General features: G+C 33.1%; 1 protein-coding gene across 1 annotated transcript; it reads right to left on the bottom strand.

The window, feature by feature from the left end:
• Positions 1-252: 252 nt before the first annotated feature.
• LOC119601428 lies at positions 253-1,172 on the bottom strand. The gene is made up of 2 exons (XM_037952363.1): positions 958-1,172; positions 253-894 (listed from the first exon to the last, which is right to left on the bottom strand). Exons 1-2 carry the CDS (start codon positions 1,090-1,092, stop codon positions 292-294), a joined length of 738 nt encoding a protein of 245 aa, XP_037808291.1. The 5' UTR covers positions 1,093-1,172; the 3' UTR covers positions 253-291.
• Positions 1,173-25,602: the final 24,430 nt, after the last annotated feature.

Consider the following 25,602-nt stretch of genomic DNA (forward strand, 5'->3'; position numbering starts at 1 on the left):
ATATATGCAGGAGCTACAAAATTTCATATGAAGCTGAAGAAATAGCTGTTGCACCAGACGATCTTGAACAAGATAATTCTTTATTGTTCTCTACGTCGAATCTGCAAAATGAAGGCAAGAAAATAAGAGACGAAATAGCAAATACATTATAAATAAAATAATTTATTTATATTTTATTAAATTCAGTATTTTAAAATTAATTAAATGTAATTATTAAAAAAAATTAATTCATTTGTACTTCTTTTTGTCCTTTGGACTTGAGGTCACGTATTTAGGTTTTAATAAAAGAGATCACTGAGCTTTACTTTTATTTTGTAATTCAAATTTCATAAGTTCTAGTTGCAATTGTTGTTTTTTTATTTCATTTTTTTCCTGCATTGCCTTAAGAATTCGGGAACTGGTAATTGCAAATTCATTTTTAAAATCATTAACACTCTTGGTCACAGACTCGTTGTTTTTTTCAATTGCGCGATAAATACGTCTAAGGGCACTGGCATTTTCTTTTTCTACAGCAATAAGTTGGTCGAGTTTTTCGTTTATTTCTCTTTTCTTTTCACCATCTTCATCCAGAAATTTTTTTAAACGGTCTGCTGTGGTTTCTGTTCGTATTCTTTTTGGTGTACTACACATGTAAGGTGTTTCAGGTCTTATCCTAGATGAGCCTGTAGGCATATCATCATTTACGGCAACATTTGATTCCTCTATCACCTCTATGAGGCCCAATTCTATTCCTAAAACACCCTCCACTGTCGTTTGGATTCCACACAATCGCACTATTGTTTCTTCTGTTTGTGTCAGTTGGTATTTTGAAAACGGTCCACCGCCGGTTGCTCGGGCCTCGGCCTTGTTGTGAGCAAGTTTTTTTTTAATCTCGCTTTTCCATTCTGTCCATATCTGTGTGTAAATACGAATACCATATTTGTGGCCAAATTAATGAACTTTAAACAAATAGTTTACCTTTTTCCACCCATTAACATCCTTATTCGGCGGACCAGCGCCGTTTAGAGAAACCGTCAATTCCTGCCAAAGAGAATCCACTAAAACTTTATCGCGTTTTGTGAAACCTTTTGCTATATCTGGGTTCTTCTCCATGAACTCTAAAAATAATGCATTCTGTGTTGCATTTCTATGTTTGCCCCTATTTGTGCCAAAAATAATTGAATATTTATAAATTATTAAATTTTTATTTATTTAACTTACATTTTCCAACAACATTCCACAAACTAACAAAACAAAAAATAAAAGAAAACTGCAAATCTGTAAGCAGTCAGCTGATCGGATTATTTCTGACAAAAAAACGATAACATCAGATTCGATGACATCAAATTCTGATTACAATTCTGATTCGAATATGAAACCAATAACATTGGTTTCTATGATACCAAAATCAATTTTTGGTCGGTTTCAAATCTGATTCCGAGAGCAATCAGATTCCATAACAGCCGTGATTGACAAAATTCAAATATAATGGCAAAGAATTAACGGTTGTTTAACAAACTCGTACATTTTAAAATATATATTAAAAACTTACAATTAGTACTTTATATGAAGACATTAGGATTTGATAACAATCTCTAACCTATTAGGCATGCTTTCCACTAAGATCCTGCAAAAGATTGGTTAACATTTTTAACATTCCTCTGTAAGAACTCGCCTTAACACTGGTTTTAAGGAACTGTAGGGATTTTTTACTAGAAGTGTTAGGCTTTTACTTCCAGAAGGGCAATTTAGTCTACAAAATATCCAAATACCTAAAGCTGCCGGTCAATAAAATATTGTATAAAATGTGATGACCTAGTTCCATTTCCCGAAATAGACCCCCAAACCAGTACCCATACTGTGCCTTGCTTCACTGTTGTTTTTATGTGTTGATAGGTGCTTCCCATTAGGTTTTCGCAACACGTAAGGCCAACCATCAGCGAACACGTAAGACCAACCATCAGCGAACATCTGTATAGTGAACATCAGAAAGAAAAATTTATGGCAATAGACACATTTTAAGCGTTATTGTTTATTTTTCACTTATTAGTGGCATCATATGGATTATTCCACCATACAAATATGCTCTATAAAGAATATTCCCTACAAACATTTTCTATTGCGGAAGTTACCCGTATGAAACTTCCAAACGTGTTAAAAGCTCGCCAGCGATGTTGCGGAAGTATAAGAATTCTTGTCACCAGTCGGGAAGAACTGATGCCGAGCTGGGGAACGTCTAAGAGTAACGTGGAAGATACTTCTGGAAGACCCGCAGAAGAAACTTCTAGATGACTCTTGGAAGTAAGGTATTGCCAAAGACTCTTCTAGATGTGACTAGGAAGTCACTTCTTGAAGTGACTACCTAGTATCATCTAGAAGTGTTCCTATCTTATCTTCTAGTAGATGAGTTTTCTCTTCTTCTAGAAGATGAGTATTCTCGTCTTCTAGAGGATGAGTATTCTCGTCTTCTAGAAGATGAGTTTTCTCTTCTTCTATTTGTATACTCACCAAAATAAAATCTATAAAAATAAATCTAAATAAAATGAAATTTTATAGTTTTTATTGAAATAATTGAAATTAAAATAGTAGAAACAAGTTAGATTGCTATATTCGGCTGAGCCGAATCTTAAATACCCTCCACCAGCTACTTTTATTTTAATACCTAACATCATTACTGGTAATAGAGGGTATATATAAGTTTGTCATTCCATGTCTAACATTGTGAAATATTCATCTGAGACACAACAAAGTATATATATCTGTGGTCCTTATGATATTCCTAATCAATTTATATATATATCCGTCTGCCTGTGTAAAACATGACCACGATGAAAAGAAACAATAGAATTTATCCAAATTCACCCTAAATGATCTTTGTTGATTGGTATTCAAAATGAGCAATATCGGTTCACATAGGTAAAGTTATGAATCAAAATTTAAAAAAAAAAACTTCGGAAAAATTGAGCTTTTTAACATATTTTTATGCAATTTTCACAAAACTGTGCATTATAATTCGATACAATTTATCACAATTTTGTTTCTCTGTAAAAACTTTACTTCTGTTGAAAAGTAGCGGAATCGGTTCACAATTTCTTATAGATCCCATTCAAATGTATGTATTCGGGGAACATTTATTTATTCTAATATACGGAATGTCGCAATCGTTTCAAAATTTCACAAATATAATTTTCGTATCAATAGAATTCATATAAAGAAAATCATTTCTGGCTCGGTTCATAATTTGTCATGCTATATATGTTTTTTACGACTTTTGCTAACAATCGACAATTGTATCGCGGAATAATTAGTTTCCTTCTAAGTTTTATTAAAAAAATTTAAGAAGTACTGAAGCCCTCCCGCCACGTCACGGCTTATTCCATAGGAGGGTAAATATGATATTTCGCATATTCAAAGTCTGTAATAATAAAGAATGGGTATAAATATTAGCTTAACTTAATCTAGATAATAAACTATTATTAATAAGTTACATTTGCATAAATTCCTTAATTAAACTTAATTTACACTTAAATCTAAAAACTAGTAAAATTGTAATGGGATAGTATATACATTACTACGTGGCTACTAATATACCATCATGATGGCTATGAATTGTCGGATAAATTTTTGCATTTACATGGTTCAATGGTATATTTGAAAAAACCCAGTCAATTTGTGTACCATGTTTTGTAGTTGAAGCTGTCGGATGTAGGTGGGATACAAGTCCTCTTTCTGTCAATATTCTCTCAGTAGTATTATCAGGATGTGTTTTGCGACATATATTAAAATCTCCTATAATAAGGATTCTTTCAATTTCAGATCTAATATGTGTCTGTAATTCATCGATAGCTTGCTTTAAGAATGATCTAAAGAGGCCTTCAGCAAACGAGGGGCTTCTATATAAATTAATGACGTAAATGTTGTGATACCGGAAGGCTATGTATTGAAATGAGTACCCAAGAACATGATCTACTTTAAACAATAAGTTTATATTCGAGATTTTATCAGTTTTTACATAAACTGATATTCCTTTCTTATTTCTGGATCTCTCTTCATGTTCAGCATTAAAACAGTCTAATTTGCTTAGCAATGAATATCCTTCAAACGATTGAATTTCTTCCGGAAATGCCCAAGTTTCTACTAAACATAAAATGTCTGCATCCATTATAGTGGGATCAGTAGAAATATCCTTATGGTGCGCATTTAAACTCTGAACATTTTGATAAAACAATTTAACATTATATTCATCATCATGAACAAAGCTATGATGGAGTGTTAGTGCTTGTTGTAATTGCAGTCTTTCTAACTCAATTTTGACTGGATCAGTTATTTCAAATGGTTTCGGAGGTATGAAATTCCCTGCAATATATAATCCTGAAATACTGGTAGCTCTACTACATGCTACATACAACGCAGCCCTACTCATTCGGTTACGAGTATGAACGACCACTTTTGAATATGTTGCACCTTGACTTTTATGAATAGTTATTCCTTCGGCTAAAACCAATGGAAATTGTTTTCGCTCAATAGAGATTTGTTCATTGCGCCTGAATTGGAAGCATCGAACGCATTTTTCAACAGGAGTCCAAAGTGGTTCAGCCGGGTGAGGTTTTATTCTTCTTGCTTCTCTACCTACACTTTCATCGGAAAAAAGCATCCAAAGTGTAATGGGTTTGTTTGTTTCTTTATGAAATTCTATTTCCATTAGGATGCCAGTAGCTCCATTGACTAGACCATCGCTTGTATTAATATTAATGGTCATCATGTATTTTGCTGAACATTTCAATTTCAGCTCTGTACACAATCCTTGTGTTTCCGAAGTTTTCATTTTGTTTACCACGTTTCTAATACGTGATCTTTCTTCCGATGATAAAGACTCCGTTTTAATTAAATCAAATGCTCTTGATTTAAATTCCTCTTTAAGAATTTGTCCCAATTTTAATTCGTTGTATTGGTCAGCTTCAGCGTTTGACCAAAATAAGTGAATCGCGTCACTTGGAAAACTGAAATCAGAATCAACAACTCTTGACTGTATAAAACGAATTTCTTCGTCACTCATTTCTCCTTTCGACATTGAATTTAATGCTTCTGCAAACTTTCGGTCTTCCCTTTGCCTCATTATTTCAGTCAATTCATAAAATTTAAACTGATTCCAAAGCAAATTTCCTGCAATAACTCCATAAGGATTTGAGGAGTTCGAGCTGAATATCCATTTGTCCCCAACAGGTGGTAGTTGTTTTAAATCTCCAAAAACTAAAATGGAAATTCCACCAAATCGCTCTGTGCTTTTGAAAATTTGCTTTAATCGAGCATCAAGGTATCCCAACATTCTTGCTCCAACCATTGAAATTTCATCAATAATCAATAATTTCAAATCCAAAAGTAATGATGAGAGCGAATTAACTGTATCATTACTAAGTGGACGGATTTCTCCTGAGTACTGGTTAACTGGCAACGAAAATAACGAATGAAGAGTCGCTCCACCAATTCCAAAAGCAGCTTTCCCAGTAGGAGCACTTAATATTACTTTGGGTAAATCAGGATTAGAGCCGGGAATAGAGTTAAATCTATTAGAAATTGATTGGTAAATAGTTTTTATCAATCTACTCTTTCCAACACCAGCTCCACCTCCGACATACTCACAAAACTTTACGTTCTGTACAACATTTAGTAATACATGATGTAGATATTTACGTTGCTTTGTATTTAATGTCCGTACAGAAGACAATAGACTATCAGTACTTATTAAAGGTTGGAGTCTTATTAGTCGAACGCCATCATTGCTCTCATCAGCGTTAATATAATCATCATTAATGTCAATAACATTTATATTTGCATCTAATTCAGGAACAGCTAGGGCTCTAAATTCGTCATCTAGCAGTTGGGTTACAGCTCTATTCTCTTCCAGGTTATCATCATCTACTCTGTTTTCATTATGAATTTGCTGAAGAATTTCTTCGAGCTCTCCTTCTTTATATTTTTCAAAAACTGAGCGATTTCTTTCGATAACATCCTTAAGAACTCTGCAAGTTTCTTCGTTATCTTTGTCCAAAATATCCTCCTTTTCATTTCTCCAAGGCATATATAACATTACCAATGCACGAAAATAATTTTCCCTGCTTTGATCAGCATTAAATGAGGGAAATCGTATTATTGCAGGGCTTTCTTTTTTATAGATATAACCAGACCCATCTCTAAGCTTAATGTAATTTTCATTTCCATCAGTATTATCGTCATTGAAATCATTATTTTCATTGTAGTCATCTTCTTCTTCTTGATGCCGTCGATTTCTTGATGGTCTTGATTTTGAAAACTTATAATAAGCTGCGAAATAAGCAAGACAATAATCTTGCATTTCATTAGGACGTGCAATATAATGGTCAAGGAGATTTTTTTGAAAAACGTCTGTGGATTCTCCAGGAATATTTTCCAATTCTCTCCTAGACTTTAATATTCTAACACGTTTGTCTGGATGTAATGTATTTATATACACTTCGGAACTGCTACATTGAGAAAGATGCATTCCCAAAATATTGTACGATGCTTCTTGGCCGGAAACTTCTGAAGCAGAAATAAATTTGTTACCAATATGCTGAAGTCGCTGCTTAACTGTAAAATTTCCAGATCTTATTTCATCCATTGCCTCATTTAATAATCTGGATACCCCTCTGTGAGATTTATTAATGTAATTCACAATATAAGATACACACGCATAGGCATCCAATATAAATTGTATGTCCATATTAGCTTTTTGCATTGCTAAAATATTTGGATTGAAGGCATTTATAGAACGATCTCTGAAAGATCTCTTTAGAAATATTTGGGGTTTTTTGAGCGAAGATCTAATGGCTAAAACGTAATCTTCAACACTTAAACTTATTCTATTGTGACTTAAAAATTGGTCATATGTTTGCAATTCATTTACCTCAGCCTCAGAAAATTTTCCATTAAGAAAATTTTGAATTTTATTAAAGTTTTCTTTATGTCTTTTCACTTCCATTTCATCTAAGTCTTCAGGAAGCGGTAAAAGTATTTTGGTTTCAGGCATAGGTGGATATGGTATATGAAACCTGCAAACTGATTGACCTCTTACTTCTCTTTGACAACTTCTGCTGTGGTGATGCTCCTGGAATTGAATATATGGAGCAACTTCTGGAATATTAGAATCTGTAGTAATAAATTTATTAATAAAGCTAACTACGGGTGAAAAAGTATTTGAATCGGTGAAGTTGATAGATGGCGCATTTTGTAACCAATATATACCATGTACATGAGGTGATCCTCTTTGCTGGAACTCAATCCTCCAATAAAATTTTATGACCTTATGATCATCAAAAATTCCACCGCTAGTTTTAAAATGCTTAAAAAGATGACGAATTCTTTGGTCGAAATAACGGGAGCATGTTACAGGGTCTGTACGGATAAGATCGTATTTTTGTTGAGTTGTGTAAAGCATAGCCTCTTCTTCTGTAATATCTTTGCCTTCGACTACTTTTGCCAAAATTACTAATAATTCCGGCCAATGAGATTCTGCTGCTGATAGGGTAATAAAAAAAGTTGGAAGGCCAAATTGACGAATCATTGCCATTACTTTCTTTTTCTCTCCTTCCCAATGGGCAGGAGAAGACCTGATACCTTTAAGTATATGGTATCCTTCGTCATGTTGGACGAGATTATGTATGTAGTTGTCGTCCAACATATCCCTGGCTGTATGTCTATTGGATCCAACCTTTTTGCGTAGACATGTTGAGATACTATTCTTAATTTTGAACAATTCAAGTTTTTTGTAAGAATATAGTACCTTGTCAACACGAGCGCACCTCCTATCATAGCGTCGAATTTCAGACCTTATAACTTTCGCCACTGAAGCTTCACACACTCTTTTAATGCCACAGTAAATAGTTGGAAATGATAGTTCTTCAGCATCTTCATCCATTAGCAAATCAAGTGGCCGTTTTCCTTCGCCTGGGGCAATTGAGATTCTACTTAATGGAATATTTTCCATTGGAATATTATCCAGAAGAGTTTCTTGAGGATTTAATTCTTCAATTACATCCATGTTGCTATTTGTACCTGCTAAATCGTGTACTAATTCCTGATCCTCCGCATTTGCCAAAAAAGGAACTTCCTCAGATAATCCCACATTATTAAGCCATTCTTCTGCAATGGAAATTTTATGTTTTTGATATAGTTCAGTATTTATTAAATAACGAATTGCGTTAAAGATTTTAGCCGGACGAATGGTTTCAGTCATAAAACTATGATTATATTCTAGTCGACGCTTAAGGTGAACCTGAATTACTTCAGTTTGATTAAATGTTCTCGGAAGGACGCTTACAACATTGTCGACTTGAATGGGAACATTTACAACTGCACCCCTCACTGCACATTGGCGATTGTAACCCAATGACACAATTCTCATAAATGGAATTCTTGGTGCCACAAACCTTTCCTCTAAGGCCGTCAAGCCTTTCAATTGATGAGGAATTTCTGGGAAATTTAAACCATTGCTTAAGCAAATAGTAGGTACTTTTCCACCCTTTACTATTTTTGAGCAGGTATTGCAAAATTTATAATTATTGTTTTCAGAAGGAAATATTTCCGATAAGAAAAATACCTGTGGTAAGTTTGGATAATTTAAAATGTTAAGAGAACTTACTTGATTTGAAAACCACAATCCTCCACAACAAACGCACACTTCAGTTGGTCCTTTTTTAACGTTATTGTTAAACTCTTCTAACATCCTACGTGAATGTCGGATAGCGTCCACAGCTAACATTTCACTTCTAGCTTCGGGGGAGAGATTTTGCCTGTTTTCCCTGTTTCTTAGAGCTTGCCTTTCATTTTGAACCGAGCGGTTTATGGGATTGATTCGGTGTAGTCTTACTCGGACATTGCGCATTTGGTTGGAAAGTTCTCTATTTACTTTTAATAGCATCCTTGAAGCTCGCCTGGAGTTTGTATTCCGCCTTTGCTCGGCAGCACGTAGAATTGGGTTCGATCTTCTTGATATGTGTGCAATGGTGTCCCTTTCTTGTTCAGCATTACGAAAGTTAGCATCTTCTCTTCGTAAGGAATGTTCCAAAGTATTGCGTTCTTGCTCCATCGCATGATATATAGGATCTTGACGTCGGACAAAGTGGGCTACAGCATCCCTTTGCCTTTCTATATTACGAAAATTGTCATCTTCTCGTCGCAAAGAATGCTCCAATGTGTTCCTTAATTGTTCCAAGCCGCGATACAAAGGATCCTCACGACGAGAAGAATGTGCTGCCGCATCCCGTAGTCTTTCCGTTGACCGATAATTTACATCTTCTCGTCGTAACGAATGCTCCATTGTGTTCCGTACCTGTTCCGTATTCCGGTACAAAGGATCTTCACGGCGAGAAGAATGTGCTGCTGCATCTCGTTGCCTTTCAATAGCTCGGTACTGTTCATCTTCTCGTCGTAAAGAATGCTCTATTGTGTTCCGTACCTGTTCCGTATTGCGGTACAAAGGATCTTTACGGCGAGAAGAATGTGCTTCTGCATCACGTTGTCTTTCCGTTGATCTATATTTTTCATCTTCTCGTCGTAAAGAATGCTCTATTGTGTTCCATACCTGTTCAGTATTCCGGTACAAAGGATCTTCACGGCGAGAAGAACGTGCTTCTGCATCTCGTTGCCTTTCAATAGCCCGGTACTGTTCATCTTCTCGTCGTAAAGAATGCTCTATTGTGTTCCGTACCTGTTCCGTATTGTGGTACAAGGGATCTTTGCGACGAGAAGAATGTGTTTCTGCATCACGTTGTCTCTCCGTTGTTCGATAATTTTCATCTTCTCGTCGTAAAGAATGCTCTATTGTGTTCCGTACCTGTTCAGTATTCCGGTACAAAGGATCTTCACGGCGAGAAGAACGTGCTGCTGCATCTCGTTGTCTTTCAATAGCACGATACTGTTCATCTTCTCGTCGTAAAGAATGCTCTATTGTGTTCCGTACCTGTTCCGTATTGCGGTACAAAGGATCTTCACGACGAGAAGAATGTGCTGCTGCATCACGTTGTCTTTCAATTGCCCGGTACTGTTCATCTTCTCGCCTTGTAGTATGCTCTATTGTATTTCTTACTTGTTCCGTATTCCGGTATACATGATCTTCTCGATGAGAAGAATGTGCTTGAGAATCTCGTAGTCTTTCTGCATTACGATATTCAGAGTGTTCACGCCGCAATGATCGTGCAATTCGGTCCCTAAGGCGTTCACTTTCGCGATATTCTTCATTTTGTCGAAGAAAAGCTATACGTTGAGAATTTTGCAATCTATGAGATTCTATATTACGCACGTGATAATTTATTCCAGCTTCCCGTACTCTTTGTCTGCGCTGTTCAGACGACTGTTTTCTTAGTTTTGGCATGTCTATAAAGATATTAATCTGGTATAAAGAAATATAAAGAATATTAGCATACACGGACGTTTTAATTATACAAATTAAATTGTTTAATTTATTACTTACCGATTGATATTTTCAATATACGATAATCTAGTGTGTAATTATAATTAATTTTTAATACTTTGACACTTGTTATAATTAATTTTTATACTTTGACACTTGTTTAACTTGTGCAATCTAATTTAGACTAAATCCGAAATAGATTTCGCATTTGCTTAAATACACAAATAATAGTTTAACTACCTTGGATTACCTGTTAACTACCTATATTTACCTGTTTTAACATTTTGAATTTCGAAGTAGTAAAATACCTGGATCTTTATAGATTTCCGTTTTTGGCAACAGGTATATACATATATATCATAAAAATATGATTTAATAAACTCAAGATAAATAAATACCTATATGTATGTACCTGTAAAAGAAGATGGTCCCTATGTTTATACGAATTATCATCCTCTGAAGGTATTAGACTACCTGATACATAATAAAAGTGGAATTTGTAACAATATTCAAAATTTTCCATCACTTGAATTTTATTGAAAAATACGTAGGTACTTAGAATATTTATAATTATATGACCCAAAAGAAAACAAACTTCATGCAATGTTGAAGTAATACAATTTATATACATCTACTTATCAGTTGATCAAATATTTGCGGAAATTCTCATGTTTTTATTAAAAAAACCGCAAGAATTAAATAGCATAAATCTCTTAAAATTGCACGATTTATTGAACATTACAAACACCATTTCTTTGAAATTTTTATGGATAACATTATTTAGTAATGAGTTATATGCATTTAACTGTTTTTCTGAAGGGGCCCTTGTATGGGAGCTATGAATACTTGTAGACCGATTATGAAAAAATTTTAAGATAACAAAAGTAGTAGTTACACCATGGATATAATTATGGGAGCTATGAGCAAATATGGACCCATCATGAATAAATTTTAAAATAACATTTCTGTATATAAAAGGAATATTTGTGCCAAATTTTGTATAGATATCATTATTTAGTAATGATTTATGTGCATTTTAGTGATTTTCGGGAGGGGACCTTGTATGGGAGCTATGACCAATTAGGGACCGATCAGAAAAAACTTTCACAGTAATATTTCTATGCATATGAGCAATACTTGTGCCAAATTTTATATGGATATCTTAATTTAGTAATGAGTTATGCACGTTTAAGTGATTTTCGGGAGGGGACCTTGTATGGGAGCTATGGCCAATTGTGGACCGATCGGAAAAAACTTTCACAGCAATATTTCTTTGCATATGAGCAATACTTATGCCAAATTTTATATGGATATCTTAATTCTGTAATGAGTTATGTGCGTTTAAGTGATTTTCGGAAGGGGACCTTGTATGGGAGCTATGACCAATTATGGACCGATCAGAAAAAACCGATTGGAAACAATTTTCACAGTAATATTTCTATGCGTATGAGCAGTGCTCGTACCAAATTTTATATGGATATCTTAATTTAGTAATGAGTTATGCGGGTTTAAGTGATTTTCGGGAGGGGACCTTGTATGGGAGCTATGGCCAATTATGGACCGATCGGAAAAAACTTTCATAGTAATATTTATTTGCATATGAGCAATACTTATGCCAAATTTTATATGGATATCTTAATTTAGTAATGAGTTATGCGCGTTTAAGTGATTTTCGGAAGGGGACCTTGTATGGGAGCTATGGCCAATTATGGACCGATCGGAAACAATTTTCACAGTAATATTTCTATGCGTATGGGCAGTGCTCGTACCAAATTTTATATGGATATCTTAATTTAGTAATGAATTATGTGCGTTTAAGTGATTTTCGGGAGGGGACCTTGTATGGGAGCTATGTCCAATTATGGACCGATCGGAAACAATTTTCACAGTAATATTTCTATGCGTATGGGCAGTGCTCGTACCAAATTTTATATGGATATCTTAATTTAGTAATGAGTTATGCGGGTTTAAGTGATTTTCGGGAGGGGACCTTGTATGGGAGCTATGACCAATTATGGACCGATCGGAAAAAACTTTCACAGTAATATTTCTGTACATATGGGCAGTGCTCGTACCAAATTTTATATGGATATCTTAATTTAGTAATGAGTTATGCGCGTTTAAGTGATTTTCGGGAGGGGACCTTGTATGGGAGCTATGACCAATTATGGACCGATCGAAAAAAACTTTCATAGTAATATTTCTATGCATATGGGCAATACTTGTACCAAATTTTATATGGATATCTTAATTTAGTAACGAGTTATGCGCGTTTAAGTGATTTTCGGGAGGGGACCTTGTATGGGAGCTATGACCAATTATGGACCGATCGGAAAAAACTTTCACAGTAATATTTCTGTACATATGGGCAGTGCTCGTACCAAATTTTATATGGATATCTTAATTTAGTAATGAGTTATGCGCGTTTAAGTGATTTTCGGGAGGGGACCTTGTATGGGAGCTATGACCAATTATGGACCGATCGAAAAAAACTTTCATAGTAATATTTCTATGCATATGGGCAATACTTGTACCAAATTTTATATGGATATCTTAATTTAGTAATGAGTTATGCGCGTTTAAGTGATTTTCGGGAGGGGACCTTGTATGGGAGCTATGTCCAATTATGGACCGATGCAAAAAAATTTTTCCCTGTAAGAATTCTATTGACATAAGACTTTAATTTGCAAAATTTTGTGAAGATATCAACATTGTGGCGGAAGTTATTAACAAAAAACCCATTTTCCGGGAATATGTACTTTTGTATGGGAGGTACATGAAATTGTGGACCGATTCTAGTAATTTTCAGCAGAGATCAAGATCTTGTGCAGAAACGAACGTGTGGTGATTTTCATGGTATTATCTTGCATAGTTTTCGAGAAAATTACATCAGAATGTGTAAAAAATGCTTATTTTTTTCCGAGGTTGTTTTAAATTTTGATTCATAACTTTTCCCGGTGTGAACCGATTTTGCCCATTTTCAATACCAAACAACTTAGGAAAATGAAGAACATTTTGGGTGAATTTGGTTAAAGTCTATTGCTTCGTTTTATCGTGAGCGTGTTTTACACAGACAGACGGACAGACGGACAGACGGACAGACGGACAGACGGACAGACGGACAGACGGACAGACGGACAGACGGACAGACGGACATAGCTAAATCGACTCAGAATTTGATAAGGACCCAGAATATATATACTTTGTTGGGTCTCAGATGAATATTTCTTGGTGTTACACACGGAATGACAAAGTTATATATACCCTCTATCACCACTGATGGTGGTGGAGGGTATAAAAATAATTGATTTAACAACTAATCTAAAAAAAGTAATATATGTACATTAGACGGGCTCACAAAAAATGGTGCTTGAGTTACCCCCCTCAAAATATTCGCTGTTATGTAATATGATGATTCTTCATGTTAAATTCAATATTTTACCCAGCTTCAAAAAATCTTTGTTATGTTTTATAATGGTTCCCAAAATATTTCTATCGATGGCCGTTCGTGAGCTGAACCGGTTACAAAAAAGTCCCTTTTTAGTTATTTTGTTTTAAATTATACAGCAGTTCTTAATCAATATATACAGTATGTGGTATCATTTGAAAGGTTTTTTGAAGTCTAGTGGTGCGCAAAATTGTACATACATTTTATTTTTTCTTAGTGAAAAACCTAACATTTTAAATATTTTGGAATATGACAATTATAAACAGACGGTTATTTATGATTAATACATCATAGGACGCGGCTTTAAAATACCTTTAAAACGATACCCCGTATTGGATATTTTGTTGCAAAACAAACAAAAATTAAAAAAAAAATAATTCCAAAATATCTTTTATTGATTTGGTCCAGCTCACGAACGGTCATCGCTAGACTTAAAATATTTTGGGAATTTTGAGAGGGGTAACAAAAACACGTTTTTGCTTTCCATACAGAGTGAGCCGGTCTAATGTACATATGTATCAAAAATTTAGAATTATTACCTTATAATAAGATAATTTTCAGGAATTGTAAAACGTTGGACTCTAAAATATTTTTGTAGTTCTTCATAAATTTTATGATCAATCCATCAAATTGTAAGAGTTATATTTTGGAACACATTAATCCTTCAATGAAATAAACAAAAATAATGTTATAATTAATATTGAATATATGTACATAAGTACTTTTGTATTTGTTGAAATTACCTGTTACACTTTAGGAAGCAATAAAAATAGGATTCTCTTATGATCAATACATTTCCCACCAAAGTTTAAACGGTCAGATCCATTTTTTACATTTTCTGCAAATAATCGACATTTTTAATGGAACCGCGTGATGAAATAAGACATATATAACTTACCAGATCCCTTTTTTATATTTTAATTCAGTTAGAAGTATTTTAATAGGGGGTACAATATTAGCTACTGCTTTCTAAAAAAAATAAAATAATTAAAAATTAATTAATTTATTTATTTATTGTTTTGAATCAATAAAAACATTACCTTTCGTGAACATTTTTTAAATAACTTGGAACTAAACCGTCTATAAAGATCTGAAATTACTAAGTCATGGATCATTTTTAAAATTATTTACAATCACTAACGATAGAAACACCTTAACGACCCTAAACAGGATATTGCTTTTGACACTAATACTGCAATACTATTTTTTGTTTGCTTTCTTCTAATTAAGGAGTTATACACGTTCAAAAACTGTCTACTTAGGTTCAATATATTGGGAATGGCATGTTCAATATTAATAATATTAGTATCATATAAAGGTCATAGAAAGACCTGGTGTTAATAACTAAAAAGTACCTATAATTAAAATAATTAAATCCAAAGCTATATGAAAATTAATAGAATTGTATTTATTTAAAAAAGGTGGTTTTAAAAATATCTGATTTTAATATTAAATATCTTATATAGGCAATTTCGTGTCGAGTGACCCAAGTCAAAAAATAATTTATGTATGTATAAAACAGTAGTATTAATTTGAATATAATGATTCCAGCTAGCCTTTAAATACTTAAGTAAAATTTTAATGTATTTTTTTTTTTTTTTTTGTTACGATAATGAAATACAAATAAAATTTTAGCTCAAAGTGATCATACGTAATCTAGAAAGAGGACCTAAACGCGCAAATAGTTTAAAAAATATTGAAAGTTAAGATTTAACTCAAATAAATCTAAATAGGTTAAACATATTAGAACTTCGTTTAAAAATTATGGAAATGGAAGCCGTTTAGAGTTGTTAACTTATTCCTAAAATAGTATTTTAATGTAAAATATGACAACTTACTTTTTAATTTTATTTATATAATCCTTGAAGATAATTACTTTTTGGTATATATTTAATAAACTTCACCAATTAACAAAACCTTCTTAAATGTTTATTAACAGTTGACTTTTAACATAACACTATCATATTGTTTTTTATTACTTAAGATTCACAATATATTAATTACACTATTTTTCTATGAATATTATGAATATTATTCAATAACTCATTTAAGTTTTACAATGAATAATTAAAACTGAACATGACTGGACAAAACACAAAACATCACTGAACTTAGCAAAATTTCTGCATTATTTATTTTTATTTTTTTCGCGTTCTGGCTAAAAATGGAGTATTTATATTTTTTTGTTTTTGTACTCTTCTTACTATCATCCGGAAGTAACCTAAAAGTATACTTCCAGACGGCGAAAATTAGAAATCAATGTATTTTGTTTTTGTAAAATGTGCGCTCTCGTCTGACAATCGTCTAGAAGTGACTACAATCCACGCTTCCAGATGAATAAAATACAACATTAATGTGAACACTCTTCAAACTGTCTCCCAGAAGTGACATAAACATACAAATCAAGAAGATACAAATTAGGAAACAATGTATTTTGTTATTGTAAAATGTGTGTTCTCACCCAACTCTCATACAGAAGTCACTAAAACATATACTTCCAGATAAAAAAAATTCAACAGTCATGGTTTTTTGTTTAAGCAAAATGGATGCACTCTTCTAACTATCATCCGGAAGTAACTTAAAAGTATATTTCTAGAAGATGAAAATTCGAAATCAATGTATTTTGTTTTTGTAAAATGTGCGTTCTCGTCTGACAATCGTCCAGAAGTGTTTCTGACGTGGCGTCTGGGATGATTCGCAATGGTTTTGTCTTCTAAATGTTTGAAGGGATTATTGTAAGTTTATCCGCAAGATTTTTTTCCGATATAATTGCAAGGTGTAGTGCACATAGAAAATAGTCTGCTTCGTTAAACAAATTGTATGTGCTTTCATATGTTAATTTGTTTTAAGCCGCTGTAACGTTTTGGATACGTTGGATAGTAACATAGCTTCTGTCTAAAATATAAGCGATTTCGCAGAAAGATTTTCCGCCATCGGTAAGTTTTATTGATAAAATTCTAAATTCTTGCCTAGTTTGGCTCCGTTGTCTATCTATTACAATTATTTTATATCGTTCACTAACTACACACTAATATTATGTCTTAAACCATAGAGTATATAGAGCGGAAACTCTGCTGTCAAGGACCTAAGTCTGTTGTCAAAAACCTAAGTCGATTGAATGTAGTAGTAGAAATACTTATGATAGTATTAGTATATTCCCCATATACGAAATAACCCAACAAACACAAAATCAAACTTTTGAAAAATGTTATTAATTTTATTTAATATTAAACATTTACGGTTCTTTAAAAAGAGAAATTGATTTAAAGTTTAAATTCGATTTAGAGTTTGAAAATTTAAAAATAGTTTGATTTACAACCTTTCTCGACTTTACATGAACCCTCTGTGTTTGCTGAGTAACGACATTTCAATTTATTATTCTGCATTTTCACCACAATAATTTTTTATTTATTTTTAAAATTTTACATAACTTTGGCAAAATAAGCAGATTTAGGTGACCCAAATTCAAAAGAAAACACTCGACATTCTTACGAGTATATGGGTATGGCTAGGTCCATATACCCTTGATTCATTCAGTAACTTATTCCTTTGACACCAACACTTCCCTATCTTGATGTTATTGCAATCCGGTTTGCCGGGATTATAAACTGGTGATGCTAAATGTATAACCGGACATTCATTGAAATTATTTGAACAGGAGCCGAACCAGGCAGCCTTATAATTTGATACCACGGGGCTGAGTTTCCACCTTTCTTTTGTCCCGGTTATTAGAGTGTTCCATTCGGTATGTACGTGGTGGCTGCGGTTTAAACCCATACTCGCGGGACGAGAATATTGGTTAAAAGACTGGTGCAGGGTAAAGTCTATAATTCGGGATAAGTTCGGTGCTATAGCTGAGATAACAGATACCACGCAGAGCGTTGGAAATGAGTTGGTGTCAAATGTATATCATACGGGAAGGATGTAGGGTTATACGGACCTTACTCACTCAGATGTTGGTCTCAATGAGTGTTTTGGTGTGCAGAGTTGAATGGTGATGTATGTAAAGTATCTTATAAATGTTATACCAATGAATTTGCCTGGTATGGACATAGTAAACCCCAAATATACCCTGACATGGAAGGGTATATTTGGGGTTTACTATGTCCATACCAGACCACAGTATATCCACTGATTACGTCTCTAGGTGCTATTGCCGAATCACACATTCGTGGTTGAAAACTGAAGTGATGTTTTTGCATCTTGGTTGTTAAGCAATGGTCAGAGATTAGGTAGCTCGAGTACATGAGCAAAGTTTAAGGAGCACAAAGTGGTGGTGGTGAGTCGTCTAACAAGCTTACCCAGTGGTCGTATAAGGCCAACACGACAGGTGTTCACGTAAAGCATATTCACTTATGCATCTGTTATTTTTTCGGTAACAGCACCGAACTTATCCAGAAATATAGATTTAACCCGTAATTTTTTGTTTAAACCACAGCCATCCCGAAGGGACCACTGCAATAACCGGGACAAGTCAAAAAATGGGAATCCAGACAAGTACGGGAACATACATACATAATTTTGATTTTTTTATATAAAATTAAAAATATTTTATTTATTTACATTTAATTTGACAAATGACTGTGGGGAAATCTAACAGGTGGTATGTTGAATACACAGTACCCATATGTGTGAACAGCCTACTTTATGTTTTCAAAAAAATTTTGACAGGTTTCCTCTCTATGTTTCCCTGTGTCTTAAACTAGTTTATTTTATTTTTGGACTCAAAGTTTACTTATGGAACCGTATTTAAAAGAAAAATTAAAAGTGTAAATATCTTCTAGTAATTTTCCAGCCAGTAGGATCATAGTAAATCAGAATAAATTGCAACTTATGTTGGAGGTAAGCACCATAGAAATACTCTTTGAAAGTACTACGAACATAAATTTTTTTTAAATTTTCTCGAATTGAGAAATAGTTGATGATGGACTTCTGCGGCGATTGTTTTCGTAAAAAATTGCAAAGATACCAGGATGCTAATGTTATTTTTGTAACCTTTTCCGGAGAACAATTGATGGTCGTATGGAATGGTGTGAAACACCGAATGTATTCCCAATGTATACTCTGGCTCTTGATAGTCGTTTGTTGTAAATAATTTCTTGTGGGTCTAAAGTTTCCTATTGATAGGTCTTCATTAAATTTCCCTTAACTGAAAAAAGTACTGTCGCCTACTTTTATATTTGTATTCGGTAAATTGTCAGACTCCGGAATTTCTAATTCTTTTTTACCTAATTTAGTAAATTGTTTTATACAGCGTTCCAGCATCTCCAGCCCATCCATTTGTACCACCAACAGCAACTCGTAATTGGCCTTTGTAATTTCCATTAGAATAGGTGTTTTTATAATTTAAGTAAAAATCTCAACTATCACTTGATTTAATTTGCACCAAGGTACTAGGAATAGTAGCCCAGACAAGCTTCGAGGAGGTCAAAATTGGACATTTTGGCCATACAGAGTTTTTGTCAAATGAGTGGAACTTTTCACTTTTGGTATGGTACCAAGGACTATTTTGTGTTACTTTTTCGTGCTTTCAACTGATAATTTTTGAGTTTTATATAATATTGAACCTAGAAACATAAAAAGTTCACCCAAGAAAATAAAACATCCTTTAAGTTCATTTGAAACTACAGATAGTAGTTCAGATGTGTCCTAATTAATAAGTTATCGAAAAGTTTCAAATCCCAAAGAGAAGTTAAACAAAGCCCTAATTCTTTGTGAGGGGACGGCTGTAAATCCTTCGAGCACAAAATTTAAATAAATCCAAAAATGATATTTGCAAACAACGATGATGAGAAATATAATTTATCGAGAAATAAATTTGTCGTAGATGTAATTAGAAGAGAATATATGTGCTTTTATAGTAGGAAACACGTAGGATATGCCATACTAGCTTATACATATTGCAGTTTTCCTGATTGTGATAAAACACATTAAGAAGTAATATCCCTTTGCTACTGCAATTTTATCCCGCCACACATTGAAAGACATAAAACATTTATTTGAAATGCTTAAATCGTATTCTTATGATCATAAATTGAAATAGCTGTTCAATTCACAATCGATGTTGTAGCGTTGTATGCGTTGTATGTCAGCAGCTGCTACAATAGTCATAACAATGTTGTTGGTATTTTCTATGCAAAAGCTCTATACAACTCTTACCACAATTTTTCATGTCAAGTTTAAAATGTGGAATAAAGAAAATAAAAGAATTGAAAATTCAAAGAAATTAATTTGGTTTAGTTCGCATGTTTAATTAATTTAATATTTTTGATTTTTTTATCTTTTGACATTCTTATGTATATTTGTTTTGATTGTTTTTTTTTTTTTTTCATTGAGAACATAAGCTTATGACTTGCTGCAAAGATCTGTTCACAATCACTGTTACTACACTTTAGTAGGTACAATATACAACTTGATTGTGAATTGAACAAGCCTTTTTTCAAAGATGTTGCACGTATATAAGCCTCCCACTTTACGGAGGAATTCTTGAAAGTTACTACGAACAAAGTTATTCCGAATATCTTAAGTGTTGGTATGATTACTTCGAAAATTCTAACGCCAATGCAATGAAAATACAAAAAAATATAAAGGTGAAGATAATGATGAAAGCAATTTCAAATCTATTGCTTCTAGAAGCACCTTCAAAAAGATGTTTCTAAGTATATTAGGTGAGGTAAACAGTATAACAAATACTAATGCATATGCCACTTTATATTAAATAAGTATTGCCCATTTCTAACGATGTGGAAAGATGTAATGGACATTTTAATAGATCATTCTGGTGATCATTTAAGTAATGCTCCAGTAGAGTTGTATTTTCAGAAGCATGATAAATTAATACGACCTGGAGATTTTATAAGAAATGATAGAAAAAACAATAACAATACTTTAAAAGAAATCTGATATCATTACAATATTTTTCAAGAATTTTAAAGAGTTGATGTGGAGTAAAGATAGAAGTACACAACACGCGTTGAGGCGTTGACGCGCTTTATAAGCGGCAAGTTACACACCACGCGTCATTTTGATCTCTCTTTTAATGTATTTTAAGACTATTACTGTTTTAAAAATCAAAATTTTAAGTTTTTGTATATTTTTTAATATTTTTCTTCCATTGTTGAAGAAATTTATTTCATTTTAGATTATTCTTATTATACACAAAAGAAAATGCAACCCTGATCAGCTGCCGACGCGTCAAAAGTTCAAAGTTGCTGAACTTTTCGCGCAGACGCGTTACAAACTGCTATGTGTAACTTGTTAAATGAAAATACTCTATTTCAATTTTTTTTTACAGAAGCCTATAACGCGTTGCCGCGTACAACGCGTGTTGTGTACTTCCACCTTAAGTTGCAGAAAATAAAAAAGCGAAGGAACCTTTTAGAAATTGAAGATGTCATAAAAATTGATCAAGAGTTAATATTGAACACACCTACATACAGAAAACTAAACTTAATACCCCATTTACACATACACGAAATCTCGTTTAAATTAGATTTCGCTCGAAATCTACTAGATTTCAATAAGATTTCCCACATAAAACAAAATCTAGTTATGAACTAGATTTCGTCAAAATCTAGTAAAATTTTAAGAGATTTTAGAATTTATTGATAAAATTTAAAATGCAACACTATTTTTTTTTCAATGTGTTAGTAAAAATCAACAATGTGTTATGTAAAATTGACATTGTTAAAAATATTGTTTTAAATTTAAAAAATAAAAAATTAACATATAAAAAATCATGAAAAACAAAATTAAACCGTTAGTACAAAATCAAATAAAACATTTTTTATACAATGATATTTGAAAATATTTTAAGAAAAAGACGTTATAAACAAAAAAGAATATGGGGCAAGGACGAGATGTCTTTACTTGTCAGCCTTTGGTCCGACCACATAGATGAGCTGAGAGGAACCCGAAGAAACAACCATATTTACGAAGAAATAAAACTAAAATGTTAAGCAAAGGGTTTAATGTCTCTGGCGAGGAGACATGTAAGACATATAATATGCAAGCTTTAATGGATGAAAGTATCGGTAATGTTTTTTTTAGCTAGTAAAGTTTAATTTCTGTAATATTAAGAGCAATCGTTAGTTTTTCAGAATCTCAGGAAGAATCAAATAATTCTGACAGCTTATTCCAATATGAAATGGAGTTTTTGGAAGATTACGAGCTGACACACGAAACAAATGAAAAGTATGCGGAGACGGAAAAGAAATGTTGAAAATGCAAGAAGAAAGTCTTTTAAACACCTAAAATATTTGACAAATAAAATAATAGAGTTTATAAAATATCAATCTATCTCTATCTATCTATCTATCTATCTATCTATCTATCTATCTATCTATCTATCTATCTATCTATCTATCTATCTATCTATCTATCTATCTATCTATCTATCTATCTATCTATCTATCTATCTACCTATCTATCTATCTATCTATCTATCTATCTATCTATCTATCTATCTATCTATCTATCTATCTATCTATCTATCTATCTATCTATCTATCTATCTATCTATCTATCTATCTATCTATCTATCTATCTATCTATCTATCTATCTATCTATCTATCTATCTATCTATCTATCTATCTATCTATCTATCTATCTATCTATCTATCTATCTATCTATCTATCTATCTATCTATCTATCTACTATCTATATCTATCTATCTATCTATCTATCTATCTATCTATCTATCTATCTATCTATCTATCTATCTATCTATCTATCTATCTATCTATCTATCTATCTATCTATCTATCTATCTATCTATCTATCTATCTATCTATCTATCTATCTTCTATCTATCTATCTATCTATCTATCTATCTATCTATCTATCTATCTATCTATCTATCTATCTATCTATCTTATCTATCTATCTATCTATCTATCTATCTTACCTATCTACCTATAAATATTTAAACTATAATATCCATTATGAAAAGAATTATTCATATATCGTTTTTTTTTATTCTTTTAGATTGGTATGATTGGAAAAGTTTGGATATACATACATTGCCCGTTAACCAATTTGCTTTAAAATTCAAGTATATCATCGAAATTGGATCGATTCATAATTGTTTCTACCCCGCATATACATATATATATACTTCTCATAAAATGGCTTTATCTCTCGAAACATGCCTCAACACTAACGGAAAGTAACGAAATTTGACATAAAGAACTTCCAAAGAAGCGAAAAAGATGTAGAATTTACTCCATGGAAGTACTGAAAAGGACCTGAAGAAGTGATGATTTTTAATTTTATTCTTTTTATTTGATTCCAAATTCAATACTTCTGAAGTCATTCTCAAGAAGTACTTTTAATGCTATTTTTTTGGAAGTTATTCGGAAGTGAAATTGTAGTATTATAGAATGCAACTAATTTGACTTAAATAATATTATGAATTAGGGTAATAGACACATTTAATACAAAAGCCCAAATATAACATTTTTTATCTCATAAAAATGTAAGAACAAAAAATATATCTTCAACATTGAAAAAAATAATTATTTTCGCTTTTTCGGAAGTCTTTAAACACCACTTCCTCAGAAGGTAAAAACTTCAATTAGTGCTACTTTTGAAGTGGTGACAAATGTTATTCTTTTGGAAGTACATACTTCGTTTTATTTTTGCTGGGAATAGTAAAGCAACGAAATTCAACATAAACATGTTTTAGAGAAACTCAAATCTTTATGTATGTAAAATTTTATAAGGATCGTATCACGATAAGGTCCCTTCATAAAATTAATATAACGCTTATAACTTGTTTCAAAATAGTACATAAACAAGTTTTATAGGAACATAAATCTAACTGTCAAACTATCTCCTATAAATGGTCCTACTCATAGAATGACATTAACGGTCATAACTCGCTTAAAAATGCCTTCTATATATGGATTGGAAAGCTTTGGTATTCGACATAAGAAGTTTTATTGAATCCAAAATCTTTGTAAAATCTTAGGAAGGTCGGTCTAAAATTGACCATAAGTAAGTTGTAAAAACGGCTTGGTCCGTGCTTATACCGCCGCTGAATTAGTGGCCGATGCGGCTAAGTTGTGGTCGATGTATCGATCCTCGACACAGTAAATCAATATACAATATACGTGTTACCGTTGTTTCGACTTTCTCAATATCTGGAAAGGGGAATCGTTTTGTGGGGTTCAGGTGAACAAGATTCCGACATTTTCCTCATTGAATGACCCCACCTTGATGTACATATTGCAATCCAAAGGATAAAAAGGTGCTACTTGTACCTCTAATCTGTCGGGACTATAAACTGGTGATAATCAAATGTATCCTCGGCCTTTCCTTGGAATGATTTGACATGAGGTCGAACCAGATCACCACATAATCTGCTAATACGGGTGGCCAAATGCCCGTAGGATTCTATGCTGGCTATTCAGTTGGTTAAGGTTCCTTCGAGATCCACGTAGTGGCTGTGGTTTAAACCCAAATTCGCGGGAAGAGAATGGACTTATGCACGGTGATTAGTACGGTGCTGTTGCCGAAGTCAAGGCATACCCCACAGAGGAGTGACTTACCCTCCCGTATACCTATAGTGAGTGTGTCGAATGTTGTTTTCTATGAGTGTGTCGGATGAATGAGAAGTGTGTGAGTTGAATGGTGATGTATGAAAGTTATCTTATATAAGTGGTATCATTGAATTTTTCCTTCCTCGTCCAGGTATGTTCAGGGATAGCTCTGGTCATACCAGATTTACTACAGCGTGATCCCTGTGAGTAAGAACATGTTTTATAAAAGGGCGTGGACGTTTTTCAAATAACATTCAAACAGATCACCGGATGTTTACATACTTCATCTTCGGATTAACATCTTTATCTAGTAATTTTGTGCTGGGTAGCGAAACGATATTGTTTAAGCCTAAATGTATACTTCACTATTATGTATAATTAAAACGTTAATTATACCCTACACCACTTTAGTGGGGAGGGTATATTGGATTTGTGCTGATGTTTGTAACATACAAAAATATTCGTCCTAGACCCACCTTAAAGTATACCAATCGGCTTAGAATCGTTTTCTGAGTCGATTAAGCTATGTCCGTCCGTCCGTCCGTCTGGCCGGCTGGCTGGCTGTCCATGTAAACCTTGTGCGCAAGGTAGAGGTCGCAATTTTCAAGATAATTGGATGAAATTTGGCACGCACGTTTTATTTGACCCAAGGACGAAGCCTATTGAAAATGGTTAAAATCGGTCCATTATTTCACCTAGCCCCCATAGAACAGAACCCCCCGAAAAGGGCTTCTGAGCTCATAATTATGTTAAATATACAGATATATCGATAAAATACGGCACAACTAAGTTTTATAGAAGTCTTGATGACCCTGCCAAATTTCATAAAGATCGGGCCCCATTTGACCCTAGCTCCCATACAAAGTCCCCTTCAGAAAATTACTTGAATGTCCCAAATTAACTTATAAACACAAATATCGCGATGAAATTCAGCACAATAAAATATTATGTAAATATAAATATATTCACAAAATTTTATCGGGCTTGGTCCATATTTGCCCCTAGACCCCATATAAAGCCTCTTTCAGAAAATTAGTTTTTCATCCATAAATTGCTTAAATGTATCGGAACAAGGGAATATTGAAGATAAATGCTTTATTATGAAAAACAAATCACATTTAATATTCATAACTGGTGTAGGGTATCATATGGTCGGCCACGCCCGACTATACTTTCTTACTTGTTTTTATTTTGATTTGCCATACA

Source organism: Lucilia sericata, unplaced genomic scaffold (assembly GCF_015586225.1).
Source record: "Lucilia sericata isolate MDLA Ls3-8-SP2 unplaced genomic scaffold, ASM1558622v1 Contig000161F_arrow, whole genome shotgun sequence".
NCBI lineage: Eukaryota > Metazoa > Arthropoda > Insecta > Diptera > Calliphoridae > Lucilia > Lucilia sericata.

Coding starts and splice junctions, on each gene's coding strand:
- LOC119601428 (XM_037952363.1), bottom strand. CDS start 1,092: ATGGAGAAGAACCCAGATATAGCAAAAGGTTTCACAAAACGCGATAAA. Junction 895..957: donor ATGTTAATGGGTGGAAAAAG/GTAAACTATTTG, acceptor ATTTACACACAG/ATATGGACAGAATGGAAAAG.